At 43.4% G+C, this 17,482-nt stretch overlaps 1 protein-coding gene across 1 annotated transcript; it reads right to left on the bottom strand.

Annotated features, from left to right (window-relative positions):
* Nucleotides 1-400: 400 nt before the first annotated feature.
* atp10b (ATPase phospholipid transporting 10B) lies at nucleotides 401-7,734 on the bottom strand (the record flags this gene model as incomplete). Its single annotated transcript, XM_079269169.1, has 12 exons — nucleotides 401-686; nucleotides 2,012-2,199; nucleotides 2,466-2,570; nucleotides 2,718-2,798; nucleotides 2,908-3,108; nucleotides 3,205-3,330; nucleotides 3,405-3,481; nucleotides 4,384-4,651; nucleotides 6,695-6,879; nucleotides 7,001-7,127; nucleotides 7,215-7,315; nucleotides 7,434-7,734. The coding sequence occupies 12 exons, from the start codon at nucleotides 7,732-7,734 to the stop codon at nucleotides 401-403; spliced, it is 2,046 nt and encodes a 681-aa protein (XP_079125295.1).
* Between the last annotated feature and the right edge of the window lie 9,748 nt (nucleotides 7,735-17,482).

The raw sequence follows: 17,482 nt of genomic DNA, 5'->3' as shown, positions 1-17,482 counted from the left end.
CTCAGTGACAGGATGCACTGTGACTGTTTAGGGTATCTAGGTGAGAGGAATACATGAAACAAGCTAAGCATTTTGTTCTGGAAAAGCGCCACGTTTTGGAGGGGTGGGTGGCATGACTAAGTGGGTTACCACTGTGCTCGGAAAACCCATCAGGAAAGTAACAGGCTTATGTGTTCACTATGGCAGCTTGTTATGAGGAGGGTTGGGCATGCCCAGGGGGAGAGGGCATACATACTTTTACTCACTCATCACCCCAATCGATGATTTGTCACAAGTCCAAGAAGAAGAGTATTTCCCCAAAAATGAAAACACACTGGAATACATCCAATCATGAGGAATGTTTACCACTGACTGAATAAACAGTCATCTTATTTCTTCAAGTTGGAAACAAGTCTGTTTCTCATGTGTTTACAGGCCTCTGATAGCTTTCTGTCATGACGTTCAGTGGGAATTCATCCTCCATGACATCAGAGGGGGTGACAGACTGGGGATAAATGTCCGCAGGGGTCTCCAGGGTGGGTGAGGGTGGGGTAGACAACCTGGAGCGTTTGACCCGGCTCGTGCTCCTGAAGCTCCTCCACTCCTTCATCCACTCGTCCCGCGTGAAGGGGTCCAGCCGGTCCAGATGCCTGGCTTGCACAAGCGGGGAGGGGGCGATAGAGTTCTTCAGCACATGAAACATGTACCTGGGGGAGAGAGTGTGGTGGTGAGAAAGTAGGCCAGTGAAAAATATGCGGCTCTTTGATGTAAATCAGAGCATTCCCTCTAAATATCAGTACTTTCAGATGCATCAGCAACCAGGAGGAAAGACCGAGGCGTGGTGCAGATCATTCCTGGACTTCACAATTAACATTATTTAATTACCGTACAAATCTGCAGAGACTGTTTATGCACCACAACAACCTTTAGCAGTTCACGATCTGCACAAGTCAAACACAAACTCCAAAATAACAAATCCAGAATATAATTATGAGGCTGATTCGTTTTAAACAGGAGCGGAAAGACGTCTAGGGTTTCTGACCTTTTTGATTTGTAACTCCTAAAAATGAGCAATGTCACCAATGATCTTGCGTTACAATTCATAGTGAGGTTATGGGACATCTTTGGGTTTTGGACAGCTGGTCGAACAAAACAGAACATTTGAAGACGTTGCCTTGCCGAGGTGTGAGGCGTTATTTTCTGTCTTTTTAAAGACTAAATAACTGATTGATTTAAAACAAAGAAGAATTAAAGCTGCGAGCAGCGATGAACGGGCCCTCGCCATGTGCGCGTCGGGGTGCCGGCGGGACTCCGGCCTGCGCGTCCGAGAACGTCCGCGACCGTCGGACGGCGCGTCCGCGAGCGAGACGTGTTTAATCCCGCGTGGACCGCCTGGTGCCGGAATTGACGCTTTGCAAACAGTCCGACGCTTCCTGTGTCCTCTGCCTGGCGCTACAGAACGCGTGCGTTGTGTCGCTCTGTGTCAGCTTTTTTCATGGGGAATCACATAAAGTAGCCGCCCGCTACGGCTAAACGATTCCGTCAAACGCAAAGCTTTTAATAACTTTAATCACAACGGTCTTGACATGGTACTAGCAAAATTTAAAGTGGATCTGATGAAGTCCCTAGGAGGAGTTCGTTAAAGTATAGCGACAAGAAATAGGCCGAAATCTATGGAAAAAATACACAAATATCGAAATGGCCGACTTCCGGTCGGGTTTAGAGCATGGTGCCTAGAGACTTATTTTTAAGTCTACATAGGATACATCAGCCTACCAACTTTCATACATGTAGCTCAAACGTAGTGCTGGGGCTGCTCTTTCGAAATATTGTAGGGGCTCTATAGAGGCAATTTAAAACGGCCAAGCCAAAAAACCATATACACTATGTTATAAATTATAACAATTATAACAATTATAAAAAGCAATCTGCTGCTTCAATGCTCTTCAGTATGCAATAGAGCGAGGCAGAATGTATTCAAATAATTACATTAAAAAAGCTATTCAGTAACAATGACGAGGGCACATAGTACCTGGGCATCAGAGCCACCACAGTGGTGATGATGCAGATAAGGTAAAACATGGGGTCGGCCATCTGGCTCTGGAGGATCCAGTACGGGTTGGACGGAGGGTTACAGGTGACACAGATGGCGCTGTAGGCAAGCGTCACTATGAAGTACAATGCCACACTGCCCAGCATGATTACCCAATGAACCACCGTCTGCAAGACAGATGCAAAAACAACAATTACTGATTTTGATTACAACCCAATTCGTCATAAACTGTCTGTTAATGATTTGTTTTGATTGCATTCACTGGGTTAATGTAAATAATGTTTGAAATGACCATATTGTTGTTGTCATCATATTAGTATAAAATATAAAATGCAGACCAGACTGAAAGTATTTAATGATAAGAGTCTAGGTTCACGGGGAGTATATACCGTGATTATAGATGGAAATAGATATCCATCAGTTCAGCACTCACCCAGGCTTTGATCTCTATTGACAGATGCAGCAGGATGGTAAATAACGAAATTGTGTTCAAAGGAGTTCCAAAGGTAAAAACATCAATGTCTGAATCCTGGGAAGCCTGTAGAGGAGAAAATACATGTGGTCAAATTTGAGGCAAAAAGCACCGAACCAGTAAAATAACTGGTAACTCAGAGGACGCACCATAACAGAACGGCAACTTTGCACAATATTTTATCGAAGACAGAGAATTCAAACTTTCGCTTACCAAATATGGAATAAAGAAGCACACCAGACTCTGATAGAAGGCATCGAGCATGGAGACCCAGAAAGTTGAAAACGTGTATTCCTAAACAAGCACACGCACACACACACACGTTTCAATATATAAAATCAGCAAAATATTTGGTGCATCTTACTCATGACTCTATAAACACGTAGCTGCTCCTGTGACTGACCCCTGCACCCTGTCCGGTCCTGTACAGTTCAGGAACACCCAGCAGCATCTCTGCAGACACATCTTTGTCCATAATCCCAAACATGATGGGCGGTACCGAGGTGAAGAAGAGGTTAAAGAAAATCATCAGCCAGTAGTCGATCATGGCAGTGCCAGAGAAGCCGCAGAAGAACTGATACCAGAACAGCAGATTCACGTAGGCCTGGGAAGCACATGAAAGCGTAGATGGTTACATGAGAAATCCAGGCAAGATGTTTATTCAGACAGCAGAGCGCTTCCACGTAGAGACGACACTCACCACGTTCTTATAGAAGAAGTAAATGATCATGTTGGCAAGTCGAGTGTAGCACCAGTGTCCGTGAACCAGGAGAAGTTTTTTCAGGTGTTTGAAGCGAGATATAGCGAAATCACTCGCCATGACCGCCTGCAGATGACATGACAGTGAGAGCAGCAGAAGAAACAAATAAGATCTTTGAAGCTAAAGACCATAGTTCAGACCTGCATGCCGTCCTGACCGGACAGCCCGATGCCGATATCCGCTGCTTGGATCATGTTGACATCGTTTGCACCATCACCTGAAACCACAGAGTGAATATCAGTTCAACAGCAGTCTATGGAAGAAGAAAATGTATTAAAACCCACTGACTTGATGGGTCTTAATACATTCACACAAATAAAATGCAGGACGCCAATTTAAAATGTAAGTCTGCCAGGAGTACAAACATCTGCATCAGTATATACAGTAATTTAATTAGATGGTTTGGTATGAATTTGTTTTTATTCAAGGTAAATGAGACTTTCTTGTCTGACGTCCAACAATAGAATTCTCAGGAGATTCTCAAGAGATTCAACGGCTCACCTGTGGGAATGCACCCCTCAGGTGGTCATCGAGTTACAGTGGTAAACAAGAAAAAAAAAGTTCTATAAGATCAAGAGCCGTAGAAAACCTGAAAGAATTACCTTTCTATTCCGCTGCAACACTTTGCATTCTCTCACAAAACCATTTATTTCCCGTACAATGCTTTTTGCTTTTCTTCTCAGGTCTTCTTCACAGTTTTACCAATTACATTAACTCAGTGTCCCACCATGTACTGACAGTGTGACGATGAGCCAGCATGCACGATACCAGGACCCTGAAACTGAAGCAGCTAAATGGAATACAGCCTGCTTTACACCTGTGCTTTTCCTAATGTGAGATGTCTAAATGTCTTCTGTGGAAACAGCCTATTGTTTATGCAAGTACAACAACATCCCAGCAGTATACAATCATAATCAATTCATGGATTGTTTTGCTGAAAATTGCAATATTAAAGTTCTATCCAAGTTATATTTGGAGTCCTCAAACAAAGACTTTGTTTTTCACTTTAATGTGATACTGTTTAGTTTATTGTTTCTTCTGTTGTGCATTGAAGTGAGATTAAAAGTATTAGATTAACGCATTTGGATTTGTGTGAAAAGCTCAAGAAAATGCTCTTACCAACAGCAAGGGTCAAGACCTTGAGTTTCTCCCTGACCACCTTCACCACTCTGCTCTTCTGTGAGGGCGTGACTCGACAGCAGAGCACAGAGCGGCAGCGCTTCGCCAGGTCCACGAAGCGGTCCTGCAGGTCTGACGACAGAGCCATGGTCAGGCTGCGTCCGTCGATCACCAGGGAGATGTCTTGGGTTGTACCCACGTTGCGAGGGTCCTCGCTGTACCTCCTTACCTCTTCCAGTGTGCAGTCTAAGATGGATGTGCACTCGAGCTGCAAAAACAACATTTGTTGTTTTCAGTATTATGAAACTTTACAAACTAGAGCTGAAACAATTAGTTGTGGAGAAATAACCGCCAACAATTTTGATCATCAATTGATTATTTAAGACATTTTTCCAATCAAAAAATGCAAAAACTATGATTTTTGGTTTTGAATTTGGTTTTGTACAGTTGCTTGGATAAAATAAATAATATGAAGATATCATCTTTGGTTAAAGAGAACATGGGATGGGAATCTTGTATTTTTTTACCAGTTTACACATTTTATAGACAAAACAATATGTTGATCAAATAATCATCAAATGAATCCATTATGAAAAAAGTATTGCTCATGGCAGGCCTATTACACATTTGTAATTATTTTTGAGTTAGCTGCACACATGGTAGTGTGGTGAGCTAAAGAAAATACAAAGTAAAAGAGGATAAGTTTTAACTTGGATGTGCCATCTCTTATAATCCATAAAAAGAAGACTCTCTATGCTGTTGTCATGTTCATGATGTCTGACTAGAAGCAATTATGAGGCTGTGGTCCCAGCGGACTCATCATTGTTGTCTGTAAATACCTCCAGCCTCTTAGCCAAAAGGAAAAGGGACATGATGAAAAAGAAATTGGGTCACATCCTGTTTTTAGATCGTCTATCTAATGCTGGTTAAATTCCATTAGGTGTGGTTGGGAGATGACTGTGGGAATGCACCCCTCAGGTGGTCATCGAGTTACAGTGGTAAACAAGAAAAGAAAAAGTTCATTACCAATATGAGCAAAGGGGTATTTCCCTCGGGGGTTGAAAATTAGACTGGTAATTAGATATGAAAGCAGTAGATATTGTATTGGGGCTATCTCCCTCCATTCATCATCAACGACTAGTCCCGTCTGAGAGGAGCGCAGCAGGGCCTTTGTTCCAGAAAGCTCCCCGTGTATCCGTTAGAGCCGACGAGTAATTTCAGTCTATTTGAGGCCGGGGATGATTAGGACATGGTCGGGTTGTTATGAAGGGTCTTTAATGACCTCAGAGAAGCAGGGCCCACCTGACATCATGTCCTTCTCAGATGAAAATGTGAGCGTTTGACCTTTAGTTAAATGTAAAAGTGGTCGAAAAGGTTTGCCCATTTAAATTGGAGGGAGACGGACTCTCAGGTAAAACCTCCTGAACTTATAGTGCTTGGAAAATACGAGATTAAAAACAACCAATGCTGCCCTAAGAAACACCCTCACGTGTGTGATGTGTGAAATATAAATCACGTAAAAGGACAAGAGGAGTTTGTGCTGCTTGTTAGCTTCTAACGCTCCAGGTCTTTACTGTCTTTACTTTTGATTTATTAATTTGAAAACTTCACACGCCTCATATTGAGTGGCTCAAATATTCAGGCATACATGTCAGCAATATGTGATTTTATGTTTTGTATTTAAAAAAATACCAAGAAATAAATGAACCTGTAATTTAAGTTGGAAATTAATATTCTTACAGCCCTATTAAGTTGATATCATGATAATTCTTCTCGCCAGCTCCCCCTGCCTTATTTCCATAATCACGAATCTATTACAGTACATACCACTTTATTTTGAAAAATCCTGCCACATTAATACCAGCTTTCATGTTATTTGACAGGTCTGGTAAGATCTCCTGATGTAAGATTAACGAACTACCTCCAAGTAAAATCTGATGTTTCAGAGTATATGCTAAAGATCATCAAGAGATGCAAGTTTAGTCTGTTATAGATAATATCTACACCACTCAGTATGGTAAATATGAAGATACCGCAAGTAGCGATTAGCTTAGCTTAGCATAAAGCTTGGAAACAGCTAACCCGGCTCTGTACAAAGGTAAGAAAATGTACCCACAAGCAACTCTAAGGCTCATTAAGTGATTGTATCGCGTTTGTCTAATGTGTAAAAATGAGGCTGACTCTTTATCTTCCTGGAGTCTCTGCTTGTTGCCTGGCAACCACTAGTGGGCAGATTTTGTTACCATTGGACGGAGCCAGCAAACTGTTTCCCACTGGTTTCAGCTAACCTAACTGGCTTATTTAAACTCACCTTGTTTTTGCAGCTCATGTTAATCACCAGGTCTTCCTCTTCCAGTAGCCTGCAGGCATAGCCGATGTTGACAGCTGTCTCCGGCTTGTCACCAGTCAGCACCCACACCTGGATCCCTGCCTCCCGCAGTGCCACGATGGTGTCTGGGACGCTCTCCTGAAGACGGTCCTCAATGCCCGTCGCCCCTGCAGGGGGACATGTATCCAAAGTCAGGCATTATTCAAACACAGCGCTGATCACACAGATACACAGTATGTTTTTCAAGTGTTTATCGTGAATGGTGTGTGATGAGCCGATGCATGTTACCGAGCAGGGAGAGGCCTGTCTCTAGCTGCACTGCAGTGTCCATAACAAGCTCCTCTCTGTTGTCAATAGCAGCCAGAGCGCTCTGTCTGTTCACTGACCAGCTTTCATACGCCTTGTCACTCACAATCTGCAGCACACGCAGACAGAAGATGAGCAGAGCTCATCTAGTATAAGACAACGATGCAGGTAAATATCAACAAATCAGATTGTGCACCTTCTTTGTAAAGCAAAGTGTACGTAGCCCGTCTTTAGCGTAGCAGTTGAGGTGATGCTGAGTACCTGCTGCTATATTCTTCTGCTTCCCACTGAGATGGTCTGAAAGTAATATGACACAGATTCATTGATATGGTTTCATAGTGAATTATGAAATGACCCAGGGTATCTCCGTCATCATTTATTAAATGTGTGTTAGTGTAGTTACACTAGTGTGTACCGAGTAGCTCCATGATGGCGTAGTCTGCACCTTTACTGTACAACACATTCTCTTTGGTGATTGGGTGTCGCACCAAAATAGACATTCTCTTCCTGTTGGAGTCAAAGTTCAAGGTGTCCAGCACCTCAAACACCAGATCCTCGCCAGACGGGAGCCTCACCGTCACACTGTCAGGGGTGCGGTCCAGCAAGGTGAAGCCATATGCCTTGGCTGCGTACACCAGGGCTGCCTCATCTGGACTCTCTGCCTCATAGCTCAGATTATCTGAGGTCTTGTCGGACGGAGCATGGAGCGAACACATTTGGAGCCCGTTGGTGTCTCCAGCCTCCTCTTTTGTTACAGAGGGGTTAAAATGGTCCTCCTCTACAACTGAGTCCTCTAATATGGTACGGTTTCTCTTAAGCTTGCGCCGCCAGGAGGTGAAAGTATGGCGAAGAGAGACAGACTCTGTCAAAGTATCCTGTGAGTTGTTTTCCTGACCAGAGTGCGGAAACCCACTCACCTGAAAAAGTGAAGCAAAGAAAACAGACATTTGTATGTCATATAGTGTTTTTATATCACCCTTTTGCCCAGACACCCATATGTGGTGATAACACAAAAACACTCTTAAAACCGTTTCATCCATTTCCACTTCGTTTATGTTTGTACTTTTACCTTTAATTACAAACTCAAGGGAAAACCTTGAGCTTCTCCCATCTGTCAGACCTGAGAACAGCACAGTCAAGAGCAGCGAGCACTAAAATTAATAAAGACACCCCTGCTTGCCCCTGCAAATCTCCCTTTATGTGGCTAATTTAGCGAGGACTCAGAATCTTTACAACTGGGGCTTTAAAGATGAAAGAAAATTAGCATTGACCACTGACAAACGTACAGAAACTTAAAGCTGAACAATTGAAGAGAACTTTCCAATTTAAAATAATTGTTTGAGGTTAATAAGAATAATTTTAACTTAATTGTTGTGTTACTGATTCAACTATGGAGATTTTGCTGCAGTACTGCTGGGCACCAGGTTTAAAGATCTATTTTATACAATGAATGAGACAATTAATAGATTCCTTTCTAGTAGAAAAGTTTACCATTTTTTAAAACAAGTTTGCATATTGGGAGTTTCAAGAGAACACATCATCTGTCCATCTCTCCTCACTGTGCCTCCATCTCTCCTCTCCTCACTGTGCCTCCATCTCTACTCACTGTGCCTCCATCTCTCCTCTCCTCACTGTGCCTCCATCTCTCCTCACTGTGCCTCCATCTCTCCTCTCCTCACTGTGCCTCCATCTCTCCTCACTGTGCCTCCATCTCTACTCACTGTGCCTCCATCTCTCCTCTCCTCACTGTGCCTCCATCTCTCCTATACTCACTGTGCCTCCATCTCTCCTCACTGTGCCTCCATCTCTCCTCTCCTCACTGTGCCTCCATCTCTACTCACTGTGCCTCCATCTCTACTCACTGTGCCTCCATCTCTCCTCTCCTCACTGTGCCTCCATCTCTCCTCTCCTCACTGTGCCTCCATCTCTACTCACTGTGCCTCCATCTCTCCTCTCCTCACTGTGCCTCCATCTCTTCTCTCCTCACTGTGCCTCCATCTCTTCTCTCCTCACTGTGCCTCCATCTCTCCTCTCCTCACTGTGCCTCCATCTCTTCTCTCCTCACTGTGCCTCCATCTCTCCTCTCCTCACTGTGCCTCCATCTCTTCTCTCCTCACTGTGCCTCCATCTCTCCTCTCCTCACTGTGCCTCCATCTCTACTCACTGTGCCTCCATCTCTCCTCACTGTGCCTCCATCTCTACTCACTGTGCCTCCATCTCTCCTCTCCTCACTGTGCCTCCATCTCTTCTCTCCTCACTGTGCCGCCATCTCTCCTCTCCTCACTGTGCCTCCATCTCTCCTCTCCTCACTGTGCCTCCATCTCTCCTCTCCTCACTGTGCCTCCATCTCTCCTCTCCTCACTGTGCCTCCATCTCTCCTCTCCTCACTATGCCTCCATCTCTCCTCTCCTCACTGTGCCTACATCTCTTCTCTCCTCACTGTGCCTCCATCTCTTCTCTCCTGACTGTTCCTCCATCACTACTTCCACAGTACACGAAGCACTCACCCTCTGTCGCTGAGCTGTTGCCATGGAAACCACCACCGTGTTGCAAATGGCGAGGCCCAGAAAGAAGTCCAGGTACGGATCTGTCTTCCGGCTGCCGCGGCTGCTCCCTGCCCTGCTAGTCTGCTGAAGCAGCTTCCTGTCTGGAATCACTTCAGTTTCCTGTTGGAGTAAAAGTTAATCTGTGCCGCCTTGCTGGAATAAACACCAGACTTTTTCTGTCTCAGCCTGTGTCTCCAGGCCTCTCTTTGCCCTGTGGACGAAAATAGGCACAGAGCTACTGTACTGTACATCAAGACTACTATGACTAATCTATAGTGCACATTTACAGTTTATGTGACATCAGTGGTCTGTGCTCAGCATGACCATATGTCCCGTCACAGACACAGGGGCAACTTTGAGCCAAAATGGACGTGTTTATCACTGACACCTAACAGCTCGGCCATCTGCGGCGGGGCAGGGGCCATGAGGCCCTTTGACACAAGGATGGCTGAGATTTTGGTAAACAAATGACACATTGAGGTCTTTTGAGTGGGTATTTAGACATGGAAAATAATATTTTAAATAAGGCCATTGGGTAAAAGTAAAAATTTCTAGATCTTAGAAACACACATGACATTTACATTTACCGTATGTATCGTTGCTAATTGCCCAATAAGACTGCTTATCTAAGTAAAGGAAGTAGAAAATACTGATTATATTACAATACATTTTGTATACTGATATAATCATGATCTAAATTGAATCCACCAAATAATTCAATTACTTTTTAACTCAATGATCATGTGATAGACCAGCAGCCTGTCCAGTATGTATCCTGCCCCTCGCACAATCGGTGCTCCAGTTGCTCCTCACCATGCAGGGTAATGCTTTAATAAATGGATGGGTGGATAAAGTTACATTTCCATACAGATAAATGCATTCTTAATTCTGTTTTTATGGTAAGACGTCATCATAAACTCAATAAGGACATTATGATTAAATTCCCTTTACATAAGAGTGGTAAGAGAAGACGTGTCAGTAGCCGCCCCGGCTCCCTACATTAGGTTGATAGTCGTGGGCCAGTTCACAATCAATGCTCATGTTTGATTTTGAGCCATTTATTTGTGCTACTCAGTCATGATTATAACTGCAAGTACACTTGTTAATCAAGAAGAATGAGTCTAATTTGTGTGCCCCTCTGGGTGGCCTTGAGTCAACTACCTGACGACTACACCTCCTGCATGAGCAAACTAAATGCTGATCACCATTTTCCCCGCGGTGGCTTCCTGTGACCCAGCATTATAATACCAAGACGGACAAAACCCATAACCTGACCCCACTATGTATTAAATATCTGCCTTTTCTTCCTGACTAAGCGATCATCTTACCAGCGGACTGCTGAAGGCCACGTCGCTCTGGGCATTTCCCTTGACCTTGCTCTTGAGTCGGTGACGTGGCGTGTCGTCGGGGTCGGTGCCCTCAGTGTCCAGGGACCATCCAGTCTGTGGGGGTTGTGGCCACTGGTTGAAGATGACCTCCTCTCCTGACTCTGGTTCAGCAAGGACAGCTAGGCGGATGGCTGCAAATCCCCCAAAAAAACATGTTGATACATACATTATGTACTGTATTTTATATGGACTATATGTCAGGTCAAGTCATGTTCAAATGTGGAGCCTTTGACTACAATTTCAGTGTCAAAAGACTCTGAACTCTAAAGACGTGGATTAAACAGCCCCACCCAGGTGGAATCAAAGGCCCTTCAATACTTCAATTAGCTCAAATAAATTAACTTTGGGAAGAGGGAACTCTACTCCAGGGTAAAAAGTAATCAGTAATACTATTAGACAGAAATGAGATTGAAGCTAGTCATCACAAATATGGAAGCAAACAATGGATGTGTCTCTGATCAGAACACAGGGGAAATAGGGGAAACAATATATTGACAAGAGGCTCATGAGTATCCAAATTGTGCCTTAACTCCACTGCTTTGTATCTTAACATGTATTCTGTATGGTCAAATTTCAATGTTGAAAAGAATCCGGGCTTGGATTCACACGTGCAAGACAGAATTATGATAATTACAATACCTTTATTCATTTAGCACCTTTAAAAACAAAGTTTACAAAGTGAAAAGCAAGGCAATAAAACAACACAGCACAACGGGAAATTAAGTTTCACACGCAGAGACAAACAGGAAGTGCATTCCAACTGAACAGGTGACGAACTGCTCAGAATCACAACATATCAGGTAATCTCACTAAGTCTCAGCGCCTCGCGAGACTGGGACGCCACAGTAAAACATTTACGTAAAGACGAGATAACTATTCTTAAACTTGTACCACTAGTAACACAAAAGGTATAGTTTGGCAAGGGGAAAGGCTGCTAATTCCACTTTCATGCTAAAAAGTTACAGAAATCGCGCACACAGTGGAGACGTTTGCATCTGCCAGAAATCTCCTTAGGTTGAGGCAACAAACCTACATTGATAGGTTTAAGAAAAGATCATAGTAAGGGTTTAAACTGAACTCTTTCTGGGGGAAAGCCCTGAAGGCAAAATTCTCCAATGAGCAAAATTAGCCAAAAAGTCAAAGCAACGAGTAGGCCTACTGCCTACTAGCCAATCACAGCACAGTAGGTCGGGACTTGGTGGAACGAAGACACTCTTTGGGGAAACGAAGAAATAATGATTCCAGCTAGCATGCTTAATTCTCTGATGACCTCTGGGATAGTGCTATGTCTGATTATTGTTGTTTTTTTGTACGAGTGTATATATCAATAAATAGGGGCCTATGATGAAAAGCAGTGCTGCAACAGCTCTTTTGGTTAAATAAAATGTCTCAGTATGAGGTTTACCATTCTCTTCGTGTGGGTACTCGGTGCCCATGATGGAGCATCTGCGAAACACCATCTTGTTCTCAGTGAGGGTCCCCGTCTTGTCGGAGAAGATGTATTCAATCTGTCCCAGGTCCTCTGTGATGTTCAGGGCCTTACACTGCACGCGTCGGTCTGTCTCATCATCGTGCAGATCGATGTCATTGGTGATGAAGTAGATCTGACCAATCTTTACCAACTCAATGGATATATAGAGAGAGATAGGAATCAGGACCTGCAAGTGAGGAGACGAGGGGAGGAGAGAGAAAAAAAGGAAAGGAAAGAAGAGGAGAGGAGAAAGTTGGAGCGGGGAGAATATTGAAAAATAGACAAGAAAGACAGGAGAGAGCGTGGAAGAAGTGATCAGAGAAAGTGAAAAAAGGAGGCGATGGGAAGTGTTTAGTTGAGAGTTTATAACACACGGTAGAAAGAGAAGATATTAGAGGAAATGAGGAGAAAAGATTAAAAAAAAAATGAATTGACAAATAAGGAAAAACACACAAAATACTTTCTTTCGTACACACAGTCAGACTCCTCCACCTGCAGCAGGATGATCATGGTGAAGAACATGTAGAAGCCAGACAGACTGGGACTGTCCAGGTGACCGTTGCTGTCAGGGACAAGGTAAGGGGGCACACTGGGCAGCGCCTGCAGCCATAAGAAGTGACCTGCATGTGTGAGGACAGGGGAATTAATCACACAGGCTGTCGCGCAGGGAGGAAGGCTATTTTTGGCACCACACCTTCCCCTGTCTCCTCCCTTTTTATATTTTTGGGCCAATATTTTATTGGAAATTAAACATCTCTTCATCAATGTAAAATCATTAATCATAAACCAGTCCATGTAGTGATTTTATGGTTAAGTTATGTAATTCATTACTGACCTAGTGCTCCGACGAGGCACATGCTGAGGAGGAGAATGACGCAGAAGATGACGTCTATGTTCAGCTTCCGCTCTAATTTGCTGCGCTTGTATCTTGGCCCGTTGTTGTTGAGCATGGACTTGGTTTCATGGCCTTAAAGGTGGGATCAGAAGGTGTTGATTCAGTTACCAACAGGTTCTCCAAATGGTCAGTGAACACCAAGGGAAACTGATTGTTATATTTAAAAAAAACAGGCTTATTCTGGGTCAGCTAATGCAAGGACACAAAACAGGACAGTCGGACACTGAGGTCATGTCCTTCAGGAAATTTGTGGGTGAATTATTACACATCAAACACATGTAGTTTTTGAAGTCTGACTGATATTATCAACCATGCCAACATGGATCTAGGTATTGCAATGTCAGTCTGTCTGTCATTTGGTTGGTCCACCTCTTTGATCCAGACTTAAATATCGAAACAGCTATTGGATGAATTGAAGCACAGACATCTGTGGTCCCTAGAAGATGAATCCTACTGCCTTTGAGGATCCACTGACTTGTACTTTGACAACAGCAAGTCAAACTTTTCTCGTGCCCTGTGATATATCAGCCGTAAAACAGCGACCCAATGTATTGACACATTGTTCCAGATGGTGCATCAATGTATTAACTTTGGTGATCCTTCATATATCATCATCAGGTCACAGTAGTTGAGAAGTTGTCTAATAATTAAGTTTATGACCAAAAACGTTTAAAAACGAATGACATTCCCATCAGCAGCTATACTTCGTGTTTAGTGCCATTTAGCAAATGTTAGCATGCTAACACGCTAAACTAAGATGGAGAATATTCAATTATACTGTACCAGCGAGATATGTCACCATGCTTGGACTATTAACATGTCGACGGTTCACGGCGGCTCACAGCTAACAGTGCTAATAGCGCTAGCACCAGTAAAATAGGCCCTTTTCACAGCAGCCATTTTGTCAAGCAGGGTACAAATAGGTCTAATTGATATAATGAATAATGGTCCCTGTCTATTTGGTGTGTGTCACAGTCAATCCAGTAATCAAGCATGCAAAATACCTGAGGCTTGGCCCACTTAAATAGATCAGGGCTATAATTATTGTTGTTGATTACCCCTGTGCTTACCCTACAATGACATGTCAACATGCTGCTGTGGAAAAAGCCTTTTACAGCCTCACAGATCCGCAAACATTCACTTTAGAATCAAACGAATTGCTCTGCACTATAATAACTAAACCCTTGTAATGCAGGGCGACAAAATGTACAGAAAGTACAACTGGACATTTGCAAGGTTAAATGTGCAAAAATACTTTAAATTAAAATGTTTTCCAGAGTTTGGTTGGCAGTGAGAAGAAGAAAGCTTTGGGTGGGGTCTAAAGTTATGGCTGTGGCCCTGGACAAAAACACTAAACGCTCAAGGTCAAAGCAGTGAAACAGCTGAGAAAATGGAGAATATACCTGCATACACCACAAAGCCAACAGCGTGGTCCGTGTTTCTCATTTTGCAGCCTCGCAGCAGCAGACTCTCTATTCCAGCGCCCACCTTGGCCTTATCGGGTTTCTCTCTGCAGCAGGAGAAAGTATGAAACCTCCTTTGTACTGTCAGATCTTGTTAGATATTCATTCCTGCTTATATGTCACCCATTAGCAATTTCCCTCCTTTATGGCCATGGCTGGACACCATGGTAGACCAGCTGTTAGGAGCTGCGGTGCCTGAGGAAATCGATTATAGTCTATTACAGCCCCAATAATGCCTCTGGTGGCATCAGAAAGTGCAGCGAGTGGGTTGGAATTAGTTTTGCTCGGCTTCTCTGAAAGGCTTAAAAGCACTGTTTGGGGAATCCATGTGATCTGTGTCGTTGATACTCACACATAACACTTGAAATGATTGAGATTGTTGTCAGGCTTTTCACACACCACAACACTGTTGTTGAAGCTTTCAGGTTCAAATTCAGGATCCTGGGAAATGAGAGGAGGTATAACGTCAATACAGTACCAATGTAAACTTACAGCCTTTGACGTAATGATCCGCATTTACCGCAGATATTCAGGAAATGTTACAGTTGTTGTGTTAAATGTCAGTCACAAGGAGGAGGAGAAAGGTGACGCAACAAAGAGGGAATGGAGACAGAAGACTGTGAGGAAACACAGCAGAGAAGGGAAACTCAGAAGTGTATTCCTTACTGAGATGCAGAGGCCAGACATGGCCCTCCTCTGCTTCAGGTTGGTCTCTCCATCCAGGTTGGATGTATCTATGTGACACACACCATTGGGGTCTGATGTATGCAGGAGCAGCAGGTCTGCAGGGACGATCTCATTGCAAACCACCTTCACAAAATCACCCACTCGTACATCCTTCCAACGGCTCTCTGTGAACCTTTTATCCTTCCTGAAATCATACAGTTTATTCCAGATGATTTCATGAAGATACACAGTCCCCGGGTGGCTTTTATCTTAATTTGTATACACATTTATTAACAATATTGGCACAGTGGGCGTATTTTGTCTATGTTTGTGCAATCAAATTAAATATTGACTCACTCCGTATGGATAAAATAATCACAGCTGCTTAAGTTCGGGAATAAACAATACAACCAAATGAAAAATCAATGCTGTTGTTTTTGGAGAGCGGCCCAGGTGTGTTTATGTGCTTTGGAATAAGGAAGCTTTCAGAGAAAGACAGTACACATTATGAGCCGAGGCCGTTCCCAGAGTTCGAGGATTTCCAAAGAGCCACATGCGTTAGGGTTTGAACCTGCACATCAAGCTGGCTAACCACCAACGACAGAGAGCTGCAGGCATGCTGCCCTGCATGTAGGACCTGATCGGGTGGCGCCACATGACACCACACCTCGCCTCAAACAATGCCAGGAGGAGGAGGAGGGGGGGGGGGGGGGTTATGTACTTTTAGTATGTTGTTGTTCTTATACTTACTAGGTTGCACCAATATATTCTCTCCTGTCAGATAAGCTTTATCTTCTGTATTAAAGAAGATACTTCTTTATAATTCTTTATAATTCTTCTGTATGGCAGACAGCCTAGTTAACAGTTTCCAGTTATGGGAAGTTCATTTCTCAAAAGTCTATTGTCTATTGTCATATTGCACAGAGTACATTTCATTAAATATTCAGAACGTTTTTAAATGTTTGACAGTGATCCTACACCTATACATACTTTTACATTTTGGGAAATATGTTATTTGCTTTTGTTAAACTTCTCAAAGATTTCTCTGCCAGAAATAAACACATTTCCTATTGCCTTAAAGATCTGACATTGATAACTAATATCTTTGTCTTATCATCAAATGTAGCGGCTCTTGTGAATTTGACTACCTGATGTGTCTCTTGAAAATGTAGTAATTTGTGGAGAAGACTAATCTTCACGACACGATAACCTGTTTGGTTTGATAGTAGGTATGATATTAATCATATTCATACGACATGTGCTGTAGATTAAATGAAAAGGACTCTTAAACCACAGAAAGGAACAGTCTGTTAAGTGCAGTGACTGCATGTTCTGCAGAGAGCAGACGATAAAATTAGACATATTTAACAATACAATGTATTAGGAGTCAATCAGCATGATTAATAGCTGAAGTGTTCGGTACGTTTGAGCGCAGGTGGATTGACAACCGTTTGAGATGGAGACAAGATTGATAGAATGACCCTAAAGATAAGGCACTCATGCTCAAACTGACACACTTCACAACTCTTTGAGAACAACATGTGGCTGAAGGGTGACGGGAAATGAAGACGTGCATCTGAGAAGGTCTGGTGAATTAGAGTTAAATCCCTCTCATCTGAAAGCCTTCCACGTGGACCTCAACATGCACTGCGGGGACGTGTGTTCCTCGAGCTGTCAGATGGATAAACTTCACCCAGATAGAGAAAACGAGGAAGCGCGTGGATGCCCTAAAATGTATTCCTGAGCTTCTTCTGGAAACATTTATATGCTTCAAAGAAATCCCAGCCGATCGATTCTGTTCTAATCTTTACAAGCCCAAAAACGGAGCTTTAGCATCCCCACCCAGCGAGCAATAAGAGGCCCACGAGAGCCCGCTCGCCATGACTCAACTGCTGTTTATCTGACTGCGTGAGGCGGAGATGACTAGCGTCCGCTAACAGGGCCGGAGGGACTGGTGCGTTCTCAGAAGTGCCCGAGATGCTACATCTGGGTCTGCACTTATAGGCCACCTGGACCCTATCACCACACACACACA

This window comes from Melanostigma gelatinosum (assembly GCF_949748355.1).
Source record: "Melanostigma gelatinosum genome assembly, chromosome: 5".
Classification (NCBI taxonomy): Eukaryota; Metazoa; Chordata; class Actinopteri; order Perciformes; family Zoarcidae; genus Melanostigma; species Melanostigma gelatinosum.
This window is presented reverse-complemented; position numbering and strand designations above follow the sequence as displayed.